The sequence below is a fragment of the Helicoverpa armigera genome, chromosome 9 (assembly GCF_030705265.1).
Source record: "Helicoverpa armigera isolate CAAS_96S chromosome 9, ASM3070526v1, whole genome shotgun sequence".
In the NCBI taxonomy this organism is placed as follows: Eukaryota; Metazoa; Arthropoda; class Insecta; order Lepidoptera; family Noctuidae; genus Helicoverpa; species Helicoverpa armigera.
The window spans coordinates 11636999-11652395 of record NC_087128.1 but is presented as its reverse complement, the minus strand read 5'-3'; the positions used below and the strand labels follow the sequence as shown (position 1 = coordinate 11652395).

The following is a 15397-nucleotide window of genomic DNA, read 5'->3' as shown; positions in this document are numbered from 1 at the left end:
GAGATAGGTTGATGTGCTGGCCGCCGTACAAAGAAGCTTAAAATTAAGTTTGTTGAGACTAGTTATAAGGACTACAATAGATGATTATAAGATTGATTAAAAGAAAAAGAAGAGGCCCATACCCAGACATAGGTAATGTCAGGCTAAAATGACGATGATGATGAGTGATTATTTTATTAGTCAAACTGATTATGAAGACTACAATAGATTATTATATGACTGATTATGAAGATGACAAAGATTATAAGACTGATTATAACGATTATAAGACTGATTATGAAACTGATTATAAAGATTATAAGACTGATTATAAAGATTGTAAGACTAATGTTTAATTTTGAATAAAACATAATTGTTATAAAGTATCGTTTTATTTTTGCTCTTTAAACTTGAAATTTACAGGGTATGTAACAATGGTAAGAAAAATATCTCTGAATTGTAAGTAATACTAACTAGTTTACATTTTATATTTTGAACTTTGCATAATACCTCCGATTTTTCAATAGGAGCACAATCGCATTTATAAATATTCAAAAAGAAGATTTTAGTGGTTTTCAAAAGCGTCGAGGATATTAACAATGCGATATCCCGTGATTTCTATTTCAAGCTTAGTGTTGTCTTTTAAGCTGATGGATTTTAATTCTATTACATGATTTTTGTCAGTAAGAAACCACTTGTCTTCATCTTTCGATGATAAAATATATGTTTCTAGGTGTAAAACTAATAAACCGTTTCGCTGGTTTTTTTTAATATATGGATAGTGTACAATTTCTTCGCTAAGATGCTCCGTTTCGATTAACTGCCTTTCAATTATTCTTCTTGCAACTTGCTGTAATGGTTGTTTTCCATGTCTGATAGTTTGTTTAATAGCGTATAATTTATTTTCAAAAGGATATGCATTAAAAGTTTGCAGAATACCAAATTTTCTTACTTCGTCAACTATATGTGTTAAATTATGTATGTTACTAGTAATGTAGTCTCGCCCGTAGAAGGCCTTAAAACTTTCTGTAAAATCTTCTAACATTTTTCAGCAATTGGCAAGAGTGGCAAATGCTTTTCATTTGAGCAAATCGTTATGGCGCAAAACAAGTTTAAAAATGATAAAATGGTTCTGGTTTGAGCACGTGATTTAAAATTATAACGCTTAGATAATAAAAAGAGCGGTATTCGGAACCTTTCCAATGGGCCAAAACATCTACAGATCTCATTGATCTGTGAATTTCTTTGGGCATTTGACAATTCAGTAAAAAGCTATTGACAATATCAATTTCACGAGCACTCCATTTGGTTAGGTATTTTCCCAACTTTCCGTCACGCCATCCAATCAACAACCGCTTCATCAAGCCAAGGTCTATTAGGTGTAATGAGTCTGCCACAGGAAAATCCTCTATCATATCTATGTTTAGTTTCAATAACGGAGAATCATGCTTATGGTGTTCTTCATATTTTTTAGCACGAAAATCTTTATCGTTTCTTTTAGGACAATTGGACTTAGGAAATGTTACAGTATTTGATTTATGTGAGTATTCGCCAATCACCGTACATTTCAGACAGCCATGCTTTCCATTAAAATTTGTGACACCTGTAAGAAATTAAACATCCATATTTTTCATTCATATTAAAATATCAGATATCAGATAATTCAAATAATATCAATACTAAACTTGCCTTTAATCAAGGCTCTTGCTGGTGAATCACAAATGAAGGCTCTTAATTTGACTTTGATTTTAGATTCATTTGGCGCCAACGATGTATCTAATCCATATTCTTCAAGTTCGTTCATTTCTTTCACAAAAGACTCTAAATAAGCATTTAGATCAGATGGTTTTCCTTCACCCGCATAAATTCCTTGAAAAATAATATATCTATATAAATAATTTAATAAAGTAGGTAGTTAAAGTTTCTACGATATTGAAATAGTGTTATCTTACCAATCACAAAGGGAGGTATGTGGGGAATTTCAAAGATGTTACACAAAATAGGCCAGAGTTGATGTCTTGAACTTTTGTATACAGGCAACCCATCTATGTTTACATTTAACGAAATCGTATTTCGTAAAGTATTCAAATCCAGCCCCTGCAGTGTATTTTTTAGGCATTTAATCAATCCGTTATGCCAATACTGTCCTGGATCTGAGGTTGTAATATGCACCGTTTCTTTGTTTGTATGAAGTAAAGTACGAGCATCTTTGGGTAAAACATTACCTAATCTTTTGTTCAAAAAAGTAAAGAGTTCGTTTAGGGCCAGGTGAGGTATATTAAATTTTATAGCCCAGCTTTGCATGTCTTTCAGAAATTCATGATTATTGTCATAGTCAGTGGTCTCTTCGATATATTCTTCTTCGCTGTTCTGAACTTCTTCACTTTCTGAGTCGTGGGGAAGACGTGGAAAAATATTTCTGCTCACGGAACCCTCAATTATTCCGCCTAACGCACTTGATTTTATTTCTGAAGACCCTGACATAATTAATTCTTTATACCTATTTTTTACCTTTCTCCTGTAACCACCACTTCTTTTCAATCGTTTCCAATCATTTAAGTTCATATTAAACTGAATTCTCACAATGGACGGGTACAACTGAATGTTACAAAATGGCTGACGTTTACTAATAAAGTGTTTGATCTACAAGTTTATAAGTTTTTTTTAACTTATAGCGCTCTTATTAAGTTCTAAGGCTAATAAAAGTCTTGAGCAAGACTATGACGGCACAAACTTGTAGTGGTCTCAGCTAAGGATGTTATAATATCGTTTTCTCTCACAAAATGCTAGTATAGGATCAAAATATTATTCAGGATTGTTTAGTCCTATAAGTGTCCTAAAAGATAATCTTGTAGTTAACTATAAGACTGATATATAAAAACAATTACTCTTGAGCATATCTATGCTTGTGAAATGCTGCTACTAGTAAAAGTGTCTTATAAATGTTTTAGAGGTCAGTCTTGTAGCGGACTATAAGACCGAGATATAAAATCTAATGCGCTTGAGTATGTTTAGGCTTGGCAAATGCTGTTATAAGTCATAGAGTCTACCGCAATACCATAACAAGAACGTTATAAGTAGTAATAGACTTATAATTTTTCTTATAGGATTACTTTGCTTGTTGGGCTGTCACCGCCGCAGATAAATCTTCCCGCTCCGCTGTCTGCTAGCTACCAGCCGATCGTTAAATACCATATTTATTGCCTGCGACACGCTCAATTTACCATACCTACCCACCATATTATAGCATCGCTTATGTTTGGTAAGCACTATGACAAATGCTCCACAAACCGAGCTTCGTTTTATCAGTTCGCATTCAATGTTAGTCTCGACGTCTGTTATCAGCGTGTTATCGCCGACATTAACCGCAACGCGGCAGCAAACAAATAGTACTTAGGCAACAATAGTGATAATCGTATGGCGATTACTGCGTTCACATCGGTGTGGAGGCGGGTACGCGGCGGCGCGCGTCGTCTGCCCGCTATCGATCCCGGCGCAAGGTAGTGCCAACCACCGCCGTTACACCGCGACAAAATATGCGACCTTGAACCTTAAACTATCTTCGTTATTGCACTCCAAACAAATGCACCAGCACACACCAAACACCAAATAAACAAACCCGGACTGCAGACAAAAACATTTTTGAAAATAACATTGTTTTTCTTTGACAAAGCAGACATTGCAAAATTAGTGCAGAAAATAAAAAAATTGGTATCGAACTTCTGGAATTTGGCCTGTCACTATTTACCGCAGGTCTGCTTTCAAAAAGCTATCAAAAGTCTCCGAAATCGGAGAATGTTGAAATGACTGCTGCGTAATCATATTTCGGCCGAAGAAACCTGTCAAATGTCCAATTAGGGCTACAACCCTGGTCAGGAGAAAATAAAATTACTTTGCTTATAACTTTATTGATCGGTACTGGAATCCTTGGTGGACTTCAATCGCGATGGTACCACGGTGCGAGCTGAGTCGTGACTCGCTGCGATATTCGAGTATATCGATATTGGTGTACAGTAATCGTACCGTTTGTTGCGTTAACGGCCTTGGGAGATGGAGTCGATGGTGCCGAACCGACCGGCTCAATAGTAATTGCAGTGCCCGTACTAGTAGCACTTACATACCTACTAGCGGTACTTGGATAATCACCGCACTCACCTCTGAATCTATGCCTTACCGATGCATTAGTAAGAATTTCTGGAGTTAAGTTATTCACTTCATTAGAACTAATGAGTATTTAAGCAAGTTCTCTTAAGATGGTTGTGACAAACTGACAACCGAGGTAGGCTCTAGCTAGAAGGCTTCTCCTCACCGCTGATTCCAGTATAAATCAAAGAGGACACCTTCATTTGTCACGACCACTTAAGTGGTATAGCCGTGCCACTTGATGCCCTTGACTAGTCACTAGTAGTTTCTAGCTAACAGACTAGTTTCTAGTAATTTGGCAACAAGAATCGTTGGAATTCAGACGAAAAGAGTAACCCCTCTTTGGATTGCCCACATTGGATACATATTTCTTACTTCGTTAAAATGAAGTTGTTTTTGTCATTGTAAAGAAACTAAAAATCGAACGGCAGGCAGGTGCTGCTTAGAAAATGAATATAACCATTAGTGTCCTAATTGTGGAAAAACTAGTTCAATTGAGACAGACGCTGTGGTACGCATACACCTGGAGCGCGAATGTCAAGGCTGAACGCTTGGAAACGCTCCAGTAAGACGGCATCTAACGCCGAAAAACGTTAGTAAAACTCTACAGTTTGTGTACTATCAATTTATCACGGCGCAGAGTTATTGCGGGGCGCGTGAACGATAACCCGCAGTAATAACTCATTAACTTTACAGTTTTGTTCAGTTTCATTTAGCATACAGTCTACTTATTTGATTGAAAATTAGAATGCATTTTAAATATTGATTGCTCATTTCGTTAGACCTAGCAAAGGACGTGTTTTCATCCTTCATATTAGTAATGTTTTGAATATAAAATTCAATGTCAATTAAATAGTTAGCGGGCGCTAAGCAACGCTCGCATGTGTGTCGTGTGCGGCGCGCGCTACAAACACAAGCACGTGCGCTGAGCGACTGCATGACGTCACATGGGTCGCCCCCGCCCCGCCTCCTAGCTAGAGAAGGATGGCGCTACGGCGACGGAGCGGCAACGTCGCGCGCGCCGTTTTGTTTTCGCATCTAACGTCGGTGATAGGCCGAGTTTATCTTCCGATTGAGAATGCAACAACAGCTATTTCTAGCTTTACTTACCACATTGCAACAACCCGATTTTATCGCCTCTCGGGTCTACGTTCCGCTACTGCGGACATTTTCATTGTCATTTCGACCTTGACTGTTTATTTAATTTAAAAATAATATAAACAAGAATTAAGGACCTAAATTAGTAAATATATAGAACCTATCATCGTAGAAAAATCTGGTAACAGCCACAACATTTGCTAGGTATACCTAGTAGCCAAGATAGCAAGGTCAAGGTTATTGTGTTCTATTTGACTTACTCCTCGCTTTCCATATTTTTAGAATTTTCTGTTCAGAAATCTACAAGTATGTTTCTTTTTATTTTCAGAAGGTGACCAGGGCTCGTGGGAGAGTGGACTCTCGTACGAATGTCGTTCGCTGCTGTTCAAGGCTCTTCACAATCTTATTGAAAGGTACAACCATGAATCATTCACAGAATACTCATCAACTAATCAAACCAACGATTAATTATAATTTACTTGGACTTGATTGGTCTACAACTTGTAGGCACCAGCGTACGTTAACCAATCCTACTGCGTTTGCATTAATTTTACTGTTGTTCAATTGGTTGGCTCAAACGTTATACGATTAGCATTCACAACAAAAACGTGATTGAAAAACCTGTACGGTACTAACAAATAACTTGTTAATCATTGCCGATCGAGTACACACTTTGAACTCGATGATGCGTGTCACACTGTCAGCGTCGCGCGCGCACTTAGTTCCAATGCGTCTAGCGAGCTAATTGCTTGTGATTTATTATGAAATCATTCCTATTGACCGCTCCGTGTATGCTCTTCGTACGTTCACTAACGCATTTCTTATTCAGAGGCGTGTTCATGATAGGTGTTCCGCAAGGAACAATACTTGGTCCATACGCTTTTCTCACTCTGGAAAATCGAATGAAAGTTTATTTTGTTATTGAGTTCGAGGATTTTAAGATACCTTATCAAGATATTTTAAATATAAACTAAATCGAGCGAAGATTAGACAAAATTATTTGATAGATCTGAAACATTGTAGATATCTAATGCCTATTCCAATCGTCATGTTATCTATCGCGATAAAAACTATGCTAGGAGTCGCAAGTTCGAGGTAGCAAAATTTATCTCCACAATTTTATCTGTAGTGTTGTTGTAAATACTTATCTGTGGAAGATTTTACCGTTAAAATTAGTCCCGAGTACTCTAGATCTACATTCTGTATTAATGATTGCAAATCGGCGTTTAAAAATTAGATTAAATTACGATTTAGTTAGATTAACATATTTTATTCAGTTTAGTTTTTGTTAGTAGACGACCTGGTTCGCCTCATTAGTTGTCTAACCAGAAACTTGCTAATTAATGCAGACACGGCTAAGTTGTGATTAATAGCACTGGTAGACAACGCCAAATCTATTCCTGACGCTTCGCATTGATTAATGGTATTCCGGGAAACAGAGCAAGACTGTATGTTAAATGTAATGGATAGTCGCATGTAACGTATCCTAATTAACACGACACTCGAAATCGTTTTATAATTAATACAAACGAAATGAGAGGGGTAATTAGCGGTCGTTTGCTCCGTTGCAATTTGCGCGGCTAATGTTGCACCTGGTGTGCGGGGCGCATCGGCATCTCTCGTAGCCTCCGCGCCGTACGAGACGAAGGCCGACGAATCGCGCGGGGCGTTCTAATGTCGTTTTTTGCCGCATAATCTCCAGCCGGCCGGTAAACTTGAAACTAACCTGTTTAAAATGCCGCCGTTATCGATACTATTGATACTCAATTCGATTTCGATAATGTTAATAATTTAAATTCGTACGTGTTTGGGTCGTGTGTCTGTAATCGATACACTTAAATAATTGCAAGCATTCAATCAATTTTTAATTCCTGATGCCAATGTTTTATCTCTATTTAGAAATTAAACGGCCAAGGCAAATGGCTATTAGTTCTTAAATAATCAACTTCCTAATAGAACCGATCCGTACGTCACAGTCCATTGCATTCAATCAGCTAGGTATTTAATCATACATATGGATGAAATTAATACTTAAATGATTGTTGCAATTAATTTTGATTCCTTTGAAAAAATGAAACGGACCTACATTTTGTTGTTTGCTTTTGATAATTTTCAAACTTCTCAACATGTAATTCGCTAAATAATTCCCGGACCACCAATTGAAAAATTGGCAAATAGTAAGCAAGTAACAGGAAAAACTGATGAGTCACAACTTCAACATATATCCGGCAGATTTAGTTCAAATTTTCCTGTCGTGTCAGTGTCTTGATGTATCAATAACTATTCAAACACTATGTACATGTGGCGTAAGTAGCTCATGCATCGCCATCGCGACTCCGTCGGGAGCGGTGAGCGACGGAATCTCGGCGTATGAACGAAATCCAGACGAGTCGTTGACCCCCGTGGCGGCTGGCGGCGCGTCAAAGAAACAATGCGTGCCGGTGAACCGGGGATGCGATCCCGACACTGCGACAATATCACGCGTACTGCTTGACGGTACTGAGGTAGCTATCCTGGTTTTGGGATCGTTTATAAAGTCGTAATATTTGCTGGGATTTGTTAGAGCCCAAACACGATTTTAAGGCTTTATGGTAATTTTCGGAATTAAATATTGCAATGCAAAGTAATGAAATTACAAGAGAAAATTCAGACCATTTTCAGTTTAAAGAGATACTAATAATGTAAAGACTGTATGAGAATTACTAATAAGACAACAATATTTACAATGTGATACAAGAATTCAAGAGCATCTAGTATACGAGAACCTTCCGTGTGATTATAAGCTAATATTTTCCTGAATAATTAATTATAATAAATACATAGTTAATCTGTTGCAAGTGCTTAAGTACCATTAGTAAGTACGCCGTAAAGCGCGTCAAGATTTTACGTTAGGTTCATGTAAAGTCCGACGATTGAGTTAGCGTTTTTATGTCCGTTTTACAGTCCGCACTATTGTTCGCGTGCACCTTCTCGTGCTTAATTAACTTTTATAGATTTTAAACTTTTGTCGTTATTTGAGTATTTTGTATAGTATCTTTAACGTGTTCAACTTTTTCGTCTTTAACAACTCACAATTATTCTGACGATCCGATCGCCTATATTTCCTACAAGAAGTTCTAATATTAATGTTTCGTTCACATCTAAAATCAATATCGTCGATCTATGTATTGAAACTCAATTTTCCCAAATTTTGGGCGAATGAACGCAGAAATGATCCAGAATTCATTTTTACGGTTTATGTGCCGTTTAAGTACTCACAAATAACATTTACAGCCTTTTTTGCGGCTTCTGAGGCCGGCAACTCGTTGAAACTGGTTCAAAGACCCCCAGATATGCTAAATGGGCGACATTGAATGACTTAATTGAGTATGCTTGTGATATTCCAGCCCAAAGGGCCTGAAATTAAATTATTTTCGCTTTGCAATATAATGCTGCTTAACTTCACATTATGTGCTGACATTGTAAAAAAGAAATTTTACAACTGGCTGCTTGGTTATCTGAACCGGCTGACTTTTTGTTGCGAAGCAATAAACGACTCGCAAAAACCGAACAATTGGTACTCAAACCATCTACTTTATTACATCTTCAAGCAGCAAGAAAAGGCGACATTTTAATGAGTCTATTATTTGAATACAGAATTGTTTCCGATAACTTCAAGCGGGGCAAAAAATACATTCGCACCTGTTTGATGCATATTCAAAGCGTAGCAAACGCATTCCTCAGTAGTGTTATGTGTGCGTAGTTGCGGCGCGGGCACCTGCGCGCGCGCACCTAAATCTCTCCCGTTACGACGGCAGTTCGCACTGCTGTATGTCGGCGCCTCGAATGCCCTCGCTGCGCTTGAGTGACCAGTCAACCTCTTTGATACTCAACTGCTCTCTTCAAATGTTATTTGCAATCTTTTTAATATATTTCGGATGCAAACTTTGCTAGGTAGGCGGTCGAGTACCCATTAGTGTCCTCTTTAACTTGATTCGCGTCATAGCACAGTTACAATATAACTTACGCAAGCCGTTCCATATAATATTAATTACTTAAATATGAATCATGCATTGATAAATCGTACAATGTTAGCAGTCAACATTTAATTGATTGAAAGCCTCAATGGACTTATTTTTCTGTACAAAGGAAAATACCGACCGAACAGACGGTATAATCATAGCTATATGAAACAATATACGAAAAACTTGCATTGTGAGTCACGGTAAAAAGTAATGTTTACAATCGTATTAGATACAGTGGAGTGCGTACGTTTAAAGATAGACAGGGGCATCGCTCGAAATAAACTATCGATGAACTAATACATTATCTGTTGTGCATCCGTTTTTATACTACGCTCATTGCATTTGGTATTTGTTATTTTAAATTAAAGAAAGTCTGATGTACGAGTAATTTGATGTTCTTTGGGGAAATTATCTACTTTAAGATTAGTGCCTAAATAAGTACTTCAATTCTCAAAATAAAATGATCTCACTAGTAATACAAAGTACAATATTGCAGTCTCGCAAGTCGAGAAACCAGCTCATTTACCTAGAACGTAGTAGTGTCTAATAAAAAATAATTAAAACAATTAGCAGCAAAGAAGCAACAATTCCAGAAAATTAATAGCCCTATTCACACGTTCAGACAGCGAAATAGTTCTTGAGGCTAACTGGCATGCACTTGGGACATACTCTAACATGTGAAATTTATTTACTATTAACACAACGCCACTGAATAAAGTAATAAAAGCAACTGGAACACTTAATTTGTGGTATTTAATACTCGCTATTTATGGGCATTAAAATGTATGCAAATTGAAAAGTGCATCTGCCTTACATCATCGCATTGTTTGTCTAATGATTCACATTATTTACCAGAAAGTGTACGAGCATTGCTTGCTCGTCAGTTTAACGTGTCAATTACAGTGCGTTCGGCGGTGACACAATATTCGCTATGGTAATATAATCAATAGCCGAGTTACGACACGCCCGCGCACTATATCGTCTTGTGCTCGTATATACTCGAGTTTGGAAATACCATGTACTATGGTAATGCATTGCTTTATGCACACAACACTGCCATGCAGTTGTGTGCAGAAGCTTTCGAATTTAGTTCGATCGCAGACAGATAATGTACAGTGGCAGTTAGCTATTTTATCGAATATTTTGTGCAAAACAAATATGTGCTTTGCATTTATACTGTCTGCGAATTGAAATGTTATTAAAATGTAAAATAGCAATGGAGGAATTCAAGATAAAATTAAAACTAAAATTGGACGGTGCATATGCAGACGTATTCACTTAGATAGCAATAGAGATCTGTCTCACATTCACTTCAAAAATCAGTTCTATAATTTTTCTCATACCGAAATGTACCACAGTCCTCGGCGCCTTATTTTATCGTTCAAACGGTATGCCAATAAAAGAAACGTGATACACTCGTAAACTGGCAAATGTTACCAGATCTCATGTACTAACTTGCTGAACTGTGAAATTGTATAGCTTGTGTTGCCCCTCTTTAATATCATCGCCTATCGTTAACTGAAGATGAGTTTTTTTTTATTTTGATGCATCTTTTTTATCTGGTTACTATGAAGGATATAGTGCATTTAGAAACTTTGTCATTACTACTAACCTAATTTCTGCAAGTCCTTTGATTGTCTAATCACAGTAAAAGTTTGAGGCAAGCCAGAGCAGAATAGGGGACAATACCCAAAAAGTTCAAAACAAAATTACTTTTAACTCTCATGCAGTTGGATGTATAAAAAGGTTTCGATAGAAATCTGAAAGTAAACCCAAAAAGATACTGCATTTTAAAAAAGAGTGTCTGAAAGTATCGAAACTTTCTGAAACAACTATTTTGAACATGAACAACAGCAATAAAATCGTTCTCTCGCTATATTAAGATTACGCATTATTGCAACAACTGCAATTCCCACATAAATAAACTGATTGACAGCGAACATTGACATAATCGAGTGTGTTTTGTTTCATTTCCAGATGCCTTCTGTCGCGGGACTTCGTGCGGCTCGGCAAATGGTTCGTCCAACCATACGACGGCGACGAAGAAGAAGTCGGCAAGAGGTACAATACACATCGCACCTTATTACTTAAACAATAAGAACTAATTTATATAAACAACGCCATCCGATAGTGAAAGTCTAACGATATGACACGCTTGTCTTTTGCGTGTGCGCGTTACATGCCAGCTAATTACTAGATGTTGATTGTATCTGCAAGATTTTTATTGTACGGTGATTGGGTTTTTGTGGTACACAATGTATAGTAATCAGATCTCGGGGAGCATAGTTAATAGTTGTTCTTGGGAATAACCTGCTTCAATTTGTCTCCTACGAAAGGAAATACCCCAAACCTTCATTGGTGTTCAATTGGTGACTCTTAACATCAATGATGTTTAAATTAAATTCTAATAACTATATAAAATATGAATTTCTATTATCCTTATCTTTAATGACCTACATAATGACCGATTTGAATATTCTTGTCTTTCCTGTCGACGACCATTCAATGGCTGTCTACTTTGTATAGTGGATGATAGCAAATCAGCGATAAGATCGCCTCATTGTAATTATTTACATTGTCTCAAACACAATATTCTTATGGTACTGTTGTTCTATGTTGACTTTAGTAAAATAAATATTTTTATGACTCGAAAGTAACCTGATATTTGAACGTCAGGGTATATGCCTCGTTGGTCTTGTGGTCTTCAATGCGACTTCTATGCTTGGAGTCTCGGGTTCGATCCCCGGTAATTGACCCGGAGAATATACCTGTGTAAACGCTTGTGCCGTATAATAAGTCTTTATGTTATTGTATGAGTATGGAAGTAAAATTCACGGCAATGCCATCAATGTATTGTCGTGGATGCAGTCGCGGCGACGCGACTCACTTCCTATAGCAACGAGAAGATCTCTGTGTTGTGCCCCACGAGACACTAGGGCGGGACTTCGTTCTCCTTCACACAATTATTTACTTGAATATTCTGTCTAAAGCCATGTTTTCTTTTATTGGAAACTTGGCCTAGACATACGATGTTCAAGATTCATAGATAGCCCTAAAAGGCGTGTTGTTATACAGCAAATAAATCTTACTGAAAGACCTCCATCACATGATGTATAATGTAATATTAAAAGTCTATACAAAAACCGCTTAGCAACGAAGATTCTCCGCAGCAATATATCAGTGTTCCGCGATCGATTGCAATTTGATTTGAAGCTGCCGTCGTCGCGAGATACGGGCGGCGTCTATATTACGTTCGGTAGGCGCTGCGGTGCCGCCTTGCACCGTGCTACCGAGCCACATTTGTCATGTTATGAACTTACTCCTTGTTTCTTTAGTTCTGTTCGTAAGTTTAGTAGTTAATTTACAAATGAAAGTTCAGTAAATGCTGCATTATAATAGGAAAGGAGTTTCAAAAGTACATCGGCTATTATATTATTATTAATTTTAAAAATGGTCCTGTACTACTGAAATGTTTATAGTTTGGCCGGCTGTCAAAGCTCAATTTTACATGATTTTGTATAGAAAACATTTATCAGACTTAAATTCCAGTATATTAATTACCCTTTGAAAATCTAAAACCCCTAATCAACATATATTTTTCTCAATATTTCCAGTCCATGGCACCTATCGTTCTCGTTCGCGTTCTTCCTGCACGGCGAGAGCACGGTGTGCGCGTCGGTGGACGTGAGACAGCACCCTCCCGTCCGGACTCTCACTGCCAAGCGCCTCGCCAAGATCAACTCGCCCGACAACCAGGCTGATGCCAAAGGTAATGTAACAGGAGGTTTTAGCTTCAGGATATGTGTTAGCTACATGCTAGTAGAACGTAGTAACCCAGAACCTTTCAAACCAGTCAAAACAATCCCACTTTTCTGCAATTCTGTACTGGTATACAGTTTTCTAAATAAGAGATGCTCTATCATTGATTCGGAGGTACCTAGCCCGAAGTTAGCGGTTTAGCTATGCAGTCGATTTTTGAAAAGCAAAATTTCCGCTATATGAAGATCGACGCTAGGATATAACTAAGCCAGAACAGTCCCAGAAAGAAGTAGTTGCAATTTTTTATCCTGGTGCGAGAAGTTGCTCCGACAGGAAGCAGGTAAAAAAGCTATCAATGTACTAATGTTTCCGTGTGTTTGCAGTGATCCTGGCCCCGTTCGGTCTGGAAGGCACGCTGTCTGGTCGCGAGTGGAGTGACGCCGACGCGGCTACAGCGCGGCTGCTCGACGCTTGGCGGCAGCTCTACCCGCTGGAGCAGGGCTGCGGCGCTGTAGAGGTGATAAACACTACTTACTGAACTATTTGGTGGAATATAACGATGGAGAACATAATGACTAGCGGAGATGCCATAACGCAAAAATCTCCTTCCGAAATTCGGGTGTTCGGGGGAGGCGAAACGTCACTGGCTCCCCCGTCATACGCCTTCTTTGGTAACGCCAATCTTTGAAAGATTGGTCTTGATTTGACAACGGCTCCAACCACCTCCTTAGTTTTAACAACTGATCAGTTCTATCGTACGTTATTTCGCCTGCAAGAAGGCGCTTAACCTATCTATCTTATGGCATCTCCGTTCATCTTTCCTTCCTCCGTGAACACAACATTAATGTAGCATATTACTAAAATGTCCTGTTACCACCAGGTCCGCGTGGGCGGTGCTCGCATGCGCTACCCGGTGCCGTACGTGCTGGTGACGAACATGGAGGCGGCGGCCCCCGAGCGCCGCGCGCCCACCGCCGCGCACCGCGCCCTCACCGCGCTCACCACGCCCGCTCCGCACCAGGTAACTGACACACACCGCACCGAGTATCTACTACTGTCTGAGGTTGATGCCTATACACACTGAGTCACGGTCCGGCGTGAGCCGCTAATAGCTCGCGGCTGTTGTGTGCATCGGAAATAATCGGAATCAATTTCATAAATTCCCATAAATAAGGGCGCGAGCTGCGCCTCTCATAAGGCCTGGTAAGGATCGATAGATAAGCAAGGTTCAACCTGACCTACTTTGGTGGGGGTCGTAAAGCTGTCTGTCCTACGTCTGATCGCCTCGAACGAGACAAATTAACATTATAAAAAAACTAATACTTGTTGCCTAAATGTCTTCCAGAAATTATGTCTTACCCGAATGTTGTCGTGTAAAACCGATTGTATGGAAGATGGAAACAGAACTGTCTGTTTAGTTTAAGACTAGTTCCGAGTTACGCTTCCAATATCAATAATGAATATTCACACAAACACAATCATATCAATGTCATACCTGAAAATACATATGACATTTTTAAATATTCAAACATACAAATACCTCTTCTGCTTATCTAAATAAATTTTTAAAAGCATATTTATAACAATATATAAACTTTCCAGGCGGCTGAGATCTGCTTCGGCGACACGACAGCGGATAAGTGCGAGGACTTCATAGATCCCACCAGAAAAACTCCTTGTACCTGTGCGAAGTGAGTACCGCATACATGCTTACCGCAGTAGTGCTGCCATACCGCCAAATATATACGTATTATTGTGTCGGTGGGTATACGCACTGTGTACAAAAAAAAAACATGTTAAAAACAGTAAAACTGACTCTGTAACTCTACAGTGCATGTACTCAGCGATTATCATAATTATACAAGTAGATAGGAGCAGTATATAGTAGTAGTTGTACGAAATTGTGTGTTATGCATCTATATTTTAAGTATGACATGTATGAAAGAATATATAAGTTTATATTTTTCCTATATCTTTGCATTTGAATGAGAGTTCCAGGCGAGTCGTCCACTGTGCATATTGAACCGTATGTTTAAGATTATAAGGATCAATTTACTAGTGGATGACGATTGTGTAGTATTTAATAGTGAGCGATTTAACAGGGTGTAGATTGATAGGTAGATGTTATGTATGTGAATGTTTTATTTTTTTATATACTTAGCTATAATATAATTATTTGTAGTTATAAGCAGTAGAGGGTACAGCTTGACCAATACACATAATATTATTTATGTATATTGGTACTTGTGACGAAGGAATTTGAACTTTGTTATTTGAATATGTTTCTGTAATTATTTCTTAACTGTTGACAGTTTGTATAAAGTCTATTTTTGTTTGAATTCCTTCGTCAGACACGCGGCGACTCTGGTCACACTCTTACGACGTGGTTTGGATTAGTTAGCAAACGCGGTGTT

General features: G+C 38.3%; 2 protein-coding genes across 4 annotated transcripts in view; one reads left to right on the top strand and one right to left on the bottom strand.

The window, feature by feature from the left end:
• The window catches only part of LOC110369774 (mediator of RNA polymerase II transcription subunit 13), a 67871-nt gene that overhangs the window by 35015 nt on the left and 17459 nt on the right, over positions 1-15397 (top strand). For all 3 annotated transcript variants that reach the window (XM_064036323.1, XM_064036322.1, XM_064036324.1), the window contains exons 3-8: positions 5549-5633; positions 11202-11285; positions 12839-12993; positions 13367-13500; positions 13864-14004; positions 14586-14674. In XM_064036323.1, the coding sequence (XP_063892393.1) occupies positions 5549-5633; positions 11202-11285; positions 12839-12993; positions 13367-13500; positions 13864-14004; positions 14586-14674 (688 nt within the window). The remainder of the gene's footprint in view (positions 1-5548; positions 5634-11201; positions 11286-12838; positions 12994-13366; positions 13501-13863; positions 14005-14585; positions 14675-15397) is intronic.
• Positions 1092-3103, bottom strand: LOC126055988 (uncharacterized). The gene is made up of 3 exons (XM_049847238.2): positions 1932-3103; positions 1669-1848; positions 1092-1582 (listed from the first exon to the last, which is right to left on the bottom strand). The coding sequence occupies exons 1-3, from the start codon at positions 2542-2544 to the stop codon at positions 1092-1094; spliced, it is 1284 nt and encodes a 427-aa protein (XP_049703195.2). The 5' UTR covers positions 2545-3103.

Coding starts and splice junctions, on each gene's coding strand:
- LOC126055988 (XM_049847238.2), bottom strand. CDS start 2,544: ATGAACTTAAATGATTGGAAACGATTGAAAAGAAGTGGTGGTTACAGG. Junction 1,849..1,931: donor CATACCTCCCTTTGTGATTG/GTAAGATAACAC, acceptor TTATTTTTCAAG/GAATTTATGCGGGTGAAGGA. Junction 1,583..1,668: donor AGCAAGAGCCTTGATTAAAG/GCAAGTTTAGTA, acceptor AATTTCTTACAG/GTGTCACAAATTTTAATGGA.